The following is a 6,988-nucleotide window of genomic DNA, read 5'->3' as shown; positions in this document are numbered from 1 at the left end:
AAGCCCTATTTTGTACTTGTCTCACGACAGTAACACATGGCAAAATAAACTTGTCGCGTCGTTTTATTTTTTATGTATCAACAGGGACTCCTCAGTCTCTGTTCACATGTTGACTCATCTGTTGTAAATCGTTTCCCCCTCTGGTTTGTCTTAATTCATTTTTTAATGTCAGCTTTTTTCTTCTTTTTTTTACAACAGACTGACCCATATATTTGATCTATTATTAGATTTGTACAGGCATATGATTTGACATAAATTTATATTTTGATGAGCAAATCTGTTTTGATTACTAAAACATTAAACGATGGAAATGTGATAATCCAGTGTTTTGGCACTTGCTTTCCTCCATATTTTAGAATGTCTTCATGAGGATTGATTAATTAATATAGGCCTACTGTAAAATGAAGTTACACATTTTAATGCAACTTCCAATTGCAACATCACGCACACACCAACTACTTCAAGAGAGAGACGGCCGTACAGACGGGTAGAAATTCTCAATTTATTTCATTTCCTAAACAATACAGATGAATGGAAATGTCTTGAGAATGGACAAATCAGTAGGGCTAAGACTTTTGATTTTGATGTCAAAATATACATGTCCAGTGAAAGGTATCACGGATAAATAATTAAAAGGGTAATTGCTATACTGGCCTTGTAACCCATTTTCTTCATTGCTCATTCAGGATATCACAAAATATATATTATATGAATATGAAACTACAATGAATGGGATTATAGGAAAAATACATCTGCTGTACTATAGTTTGTACTGGACGATACAGTAAATCCCATATAAGGTGCTTACAGAAAAGATGTTGACACTACAGTCAAAACAACAATGAAAACAAACAATATAGCATGTCAATGTACATAACTAATCAATCCACATTTCAAACCACTTAAACCCCAGCATTCGTATTGCGGGGAAAATAGGAAAGCTTACAATGCATCGCAACCGATCAGCTATTTTCAGCCAAAGTTTCCCCACAACAAAAGGAAATGCCACTAGTATAGAGGACTCCGGTCAATCATATACTGTAGTGTAGGGTTTATGTAGTGAAGACTGATTTATACTTTGTCACCCGTCGAAAATAAACAATTTCAACGAGCTCAACGCGTCGCGATGAGCTTGTAGATCAGCTATTTGAAAATATAAATACTAAATATAAATGAAGTCTTTGTCATAGATTGTAACAGTACATGGCTAAGACACAGACAGTATACTGAACAGAACTGGTCCTGCTTTGGACCATAACTCTTTACTGTCAATAATACCCTTTTGATACAGCTGCTGCACACCATTTCAACTGCATTCAATCCTATTAGAATAACAATTAAGGTAAGATTTCAAATGATTGGAACCCCTTTTGGTGTTAGCATTATGTTATGCTTTAGCTATTGGAAAAATAGCAGATCTACAAGCTCATAGCACACCACTGAGTGGCGCGCTACAAGCTTGTAGGTCTGCTATTTTTGAAAAATCGAAGAACCACTGAGAAATATAGTTTTTTCAGAAAACTGTCAGGATGTAGAAGACATTTTTAGAATCTGATCTCAGGTCAAAATGGGTTAAAAAAAAAAAATTGTAAAATCTAAAAAGTTTGACTCAGCACCCCGAGGCAGTAAGCAATACATCCTCACAGACTGTCCTGGAGGTAGACTGAGCTCTCTAACAATGTAACTGCAGCAGGACCTGACAACATGTGCTGTGCTTTCATTTCATTGATAACAGTGCTTTGAAGAATGTAGAAATGTTTCCCCCACTTTGCATCAATGGTAATTAATGTCTTCATTGTGCCTCCCCCAATAGCTGACTAACTTTGGTAAAGACTTTGGTAGTAAAAAAAATAAGACAAACGAAAAAGGAGTATGTGCGGCATAAAATACAATAAACAGTATAGTTTAGATAAATATTTCCTCTCAAGTCGCAGACAATCAGCAGTGAAATATACCAAGGCTAATGCACGACAAACACCAAGTCAATCTCAGTCACTCCCAGTTGGTAAAAAAAAGACAAACAAACCTAAAAAATAACGATAGACATATTCTTTGTTAGTATAAATATAGTCATAACTCAATTTACAATAACACTAGATATCAGAATACAAGTGAACATGGACATACAGTATACTGCACCACCATACACTACATTTTAATGGGACAGGATCCATACATGTACAGTATGGGTACATAATACATATTATGTGGATAAAATGGACTGCTCCCTTTGTAACGTGCTTCACACAGTGACACCTGGTGACTGATCTTGCACACATAAAACACATCTCCGCTCACTGTTTGTGGGCGCTCCAATAACATTCTCAGGTGTGTTTCCTAAGGCTACACAGTAAGTGCTTGTGTCGAGAAAAGGACAATATCACATGAAAAGGACGGAGGAAATCCTACAGCGTGCACTCTCTTTTTGCTTTGTGATGCAGTTAAAAGGCTACTCACGCTCGTGAGCAGCAAAGGTTTAAAAACACTCTGTTTCTTTGCCAATGTCAAAAGTTTCTCTTTCATTCCTCACTGCTACCTTTCTTGAAGTGGGGGAGGGATTTCTTTCATGTTTCTTTCTCCCTTTAATGAAGTAATCCGTTGCTGTGTTGCCTTTAGTGCAGAGCTATTCCAACATGGCATCCAGCTGATCGGCCAGGTCATCAAACATATTGCCTATGTCATCCAGAATGTTCCCCGCCGCTGTTACCGTGCTGCTGCCACTGTTGAACCAAACAGAGACGAGAATGTTAAACGCAACATACTGTAATGATACTGACCTGATACTGACCATGATACTGACATGATACTGACCATGATACTGACCATGATACTGGCATGATACTGACCATGATACTGACCTGATACTGACCTGATACTGACCATGATACTGACCATGATACTGACATGATACACACGTGACATGGTGTGGACCAAACATAGTGCCCTGGGAGACCCCAGGATAACTAAGTATATTAGGGTTTTAATTGGTTAAAGGCTTTAAACGTCTTACCCATCACCACCACTGCCGCCTTGCGCCAGTTTGTTCTCCACCACTTTCAGCGCCGCCTCCAGTGACGTGCTGGTCTCCTCCAGTCTCTTCTGAACCAGGACCTCGGAGCAGGCCGCAGCGGCAGCCTGGGCCTTCACTGACTGACCTGGTGGGGCTGAGGATGGATAAGATGACCAGGACGATGCCAGGGAGGAGGACGGAGAGCCATAACCAACACTCTGGGCCCCGTTGAGGGTGATTGCTGAGGGACGGGCTGGGGGTAACGTAGGAGAGGCAGGGAAAGAGGACACTGATTAATAATAATAATAATAATAAACTTTATTTATAGACCACCTGTCATGACATAGAATTGACGTAGAAGTGCTTTACAGAACAAATAATGAACAAGAAAATGGGAAACTGGAAATCCAGGTGATTGCTGCATCCAGTGCACCTGACCTACTGTCATATGACCATTGACCAGCAGTAAGTATACAAGTCGAGTTCCTCCCAGTAGAGAGCCATTTTGACACTGCCACAGAGAACGGTTTTTCCCTCTTTCGGCGAAAGCTTAACCTTTTGTAGTACAGAATGACTATGTGTAAAGCTACTCTTTTGTGTGTATTGCTAATGCTACTACTGGCATTTGTTTGTTAGCATTATGGTTTGTTTAGCACATGCTACTGTTGACCATCACCATTGTTTGTTTTAGCACTTTAGCACTTCATGATAAATACATGCAGATCTGCTGTGTTTAGAGACCTGGAGATACTGGAAAAACAGTATACATTCTATGTATTTTTTAGTTTTTGATAGTTTTGTAACTATCACTGTCCTTTTCTTGTAACTGTGGTGCCGTTGCATTGTGCTGCAGTATAATCTACTGCAAATCAAAGTAGGTTTATATTGTTTGTTCTTTTAATAATGATTTGAATAGTGTTTGCATTATGTTGAAATACTAGGCTGTCAACGTTTCCTTAAGGGACCAGTCCAGCTACAGTTTTCTACTATTATTTTACCCTTTTGTTTTGATGTTTATTTGAGCTACAGTGTAGAGGCATAGATTTGAGTTTGTTTTCGACTGGCATGTCGGAATTGTTTTCTCTCTCCATTTGTTACAGTGTAACCTTGTTCAAGGCAAGGTTCACCCTGCACACGGTTTCCTTTCTTGTTGGGACTGCACTGTGGGACCTTTTGGTTTTTATTTGTGTGTATGTTGTTAACCCCCAGCACAGCATGTTTTTGTGTTGATTTTATTGTGATTTGTTTTGGTGCCAGTCTGCCAGACCTGTCTCTCTTTTCTTTCCCCAATATAATTTTTGGTAGTTACCGTGTGCACGGGCCGACACACACATTAACCATGTCCATATTTGGTTCAAGTTTGTAAAACTTTCCTTATACAGTCAGTAGATAAGTATATCGAGCTTGAGAAAAGGTCCATGGCTCCCTGCCCCTTTTCGTGTGTGTGTGTGTGTGTGTGTGTGTGTTTATCGAACCCTGAGGCTATGAGACTATGAGATCATTTCCATTCACTTCAAGTTCTATAAATAGAAGCTACTGCACAAACAATGTTGTTCTGTTACCTGGAGATGGAATAGAAGTTGAGGTGGGCTGAGGGAGTCGTGACACAAACACGCCCACATGCTTCTGTGGACTCATTGGCTTGGCGATCATCGTTGCCGAAGACTGTGACGCACTCGCTTGCTGCTTGGATGTCAGTGCCAGTGGGTGGTGCCCGGCGGATTTGGGACTTGGCACAAAAGCGTGTGTCTGAACACCACCCGCAGGCTTAGGCGAAGCCGTCTGAATCTGTACATTGGTCAGTTTAGGGATGGCCGTTTGTGTCTGGGTGCCAGGCTGATAAGGAGATGATGCTGGTGCTATTTTTATTTGCGCGTTGGCTGGCTTGCTGGTGAGGGGTGGTTTGAGAGGACTGGAGGGTTTAGAGGACACAGGTGGTTTCGGGCCTTTTCCCATGGAGCCTACTCTCTGGAGAACGACTTGTGGCCTCTTTTGAGATTCCCCGTCGCTCAGCGAGTCACCGTTGGCGTGCGTGTGGAAGTTGCTGGTTCTGACTGACGGGTGTGAGGGTGCATCATCCTGACTGGTGGGGGAGGTCTCCTCCTCTGGTGTCTGCGCGTCTTTGTCTCTGGGTTTGTAGCGTCTTTTCACCGTGTCCGACTCCTTTAGGTTGAACTCCGGAAGCTCCAGAGTCTTTGGAACCTGCACGGGGAACTCTGGAGGATCCCGGATCTTGATTTCTGCCTCTGCCTGATTACAGACTGCCATCCTGGGCCGCTGTTTGATTGTGAGGTTGCCACCCTCGGCGAAAGGCAGACAGCGGCCCTTGGTAGACGCGTTCTGTGATACCGGACCACTTTTCACGACCTTCTCCTTTTCTTCAAACGTGCCTTCTGTTCCTTTGTCTTTCTGTTCTTTGTCAACCCCCACTTCTGCCCTCTCGCCACTGCCCATCCTCCTCAGAGGCCGCATGCCCAGAGTGGGGAGAGGCTTAGGGGACAAGGGGACAGCGACGACGCTGGAAAGCCCAGGGCTGTTTGGAGACGGCACGCGAGAATGAGGGGACGAGAGTGGGCTACGATTGGACAAGACTGGCGTGCGGGGTGGTGGAACGTCCATCCTCCTGGAGGGACTGTTGGCGCTTCCCTCTAGCCTGGCCGCGATGCTCCTCACACTGCCGGCGCTCTCCGTCTCTATCCCTCCCTCCCTCGCGACGTCCGCCTCGACTTTAACATCCTCCCCCGAGGGGGGGGCGGTCACAGAGCTCATCCGCTTCGGCGGCGGCGGGGGAGGACCTTTGCGCCTGGAGCGGACGGCGAACGAGTGGCTGCGGTTGATGTGGCGCTGGGCGCCCCTGGCGCCGCCGGTGGCGTGGCCGCGTCCAGGCCGGCGTGCCAGGGTGGCGTACGAGGGCACGGCGGACGCCGAGCCAGTGCCGCCGGATTCGTCGTCCTCGTCGTCGTCCGGCTCTCCGTCAGAGAGGGCGTAGCGCGTCAGGCTCTGGGTGCGCTTCTTAGGCACGCAGTGGAGAGCGTCTGCGGTGAGGCTGTCGCCGGGGCCGGGGCCTGGGAGAGGGACGGCTCCGGCCAGGGGCTTGGAGAGCGTGCGTGGCGGTGGACCCCCGTCGCTGCCCCTTCCCTGGGCTTGGTAGACGAACTGCCTCTGGGTGGGGGAGGCCTGCGGGGAAGGTGAGGACGGGGAGGAGTGGCGAGGCTGGTAGAGGCGGGCGGGGGTCGGGCAAGGCTTGGCCTTCTTGGCGGGGAGCACCGGGTAGGCAAAGCGGGGCATCTTGCTCGGGGTTAGCGGTGGGGTGAACGGCGGTTTGGCCGGATCGGCCGACTGACTCTGGTGGTCCCACGTTTTCGAGGGTCCCTGTCTGTTCCGTGCTCCGGGGGGGCTGTCTCCTCCGCGCCTCGCCTCTCCGCCGTTGGCCAGGCTCTCGTCCGATTGGCTCGGCGTCCTCGTCGACGCCAACGTACCGCTTCCCGGGTGAGAGTTCCCGGAATTCCCGGAATTCCCGGAGCCCCTGGACCGCATCCCGATGCTCTCCTGGCTCACCGACATGGCCGACACCGCCGGCGAAGCCACGCCCCTCACGCCGAACGGCGCCTCGCCCACCCCTCCCCCGGCCCTGCCCGTCATGGCGCTCTGCAGCTCGGCGCTCAGCTCGCTGTCCTGGAAGGAGAGCAGCGCCCGCGGGGTGCGAGGGGAGGAGCAGCAGTCGTCGGAGGCGTGGGCGTTGTGCGCCGGCGCGTGCTCGATGGCCACCAGCTCCAGGGCGGCCGGGGGGTTCCGTCGCAGCGTGCCCCCTCCTCCTCCGCCAGCCCTGGAGCGCTGCAGGTCACACAGTCTCTTCACCGCAAGCATCAGCTTTTTCTGGTGACCTGAGAACACAGAAAATCACAATCAGCAACCACAGATACACCTGTGATAAAAACCCATTGAGACCTGAGGCCGCTTCTACACATCCGGACAGTT

The 6,988-nt window shown here is 47.7% G+C and overlaps 1 protein-coding gene across 3 annotated transcripts in view; it reads right to left on the bottom strand.

Moving 5' to 3' along the window:
* Positions 1–488: 488 nt before the first annotated feature.
* LOC310874843 (caskin-2-like) overlaps positions 489–6,988 on the bottom strand; it is a 61,760-nt gene continuing 55,260 nt past the window's right edge. For all 3 annotated transcript variants that reach the window (XM_083787729.1, XM_083787731.1, XM_083787730.1), the window contains 3 exons: positions 4,573–6,894; positions 3,011–3,263; positions 489–2,720 (listed from right to left, as the gene is read on the bottom strand). In XM_083787729.1, coding sequence (XP_083643855.1) covers positions 2,624–2,720; positions 3,011–3,263; positions 4,573–6,894 — 2,672 coding nt within the window. In that variant the 3' untranslated portion in view covers positions 489–2,623. The remainder of the gene's footprint in view (positions 2,721–3,010; positions 3,264–4,572; positions 6,895–6,988) is intronic.

Source organism: Protomyctophum parallelum, assembly GCF_964188405.1.
Source record: "Protomyctophum parallelum genome assembly, chromosome: 17".
In the NCBI taxonomy this organism is placed as follows: Eukaryota; Metazoa; Chordata; class Actinopteri; order Myctophiformes; family Myctophidae; genus Protomyctophum; species Protomyctophum parallelum.
The sequence above is the reverse complement of the archived record's forward strand: the minus strand, read 5'-3'. Positions and strand labels throughout refer to the sequence as shown.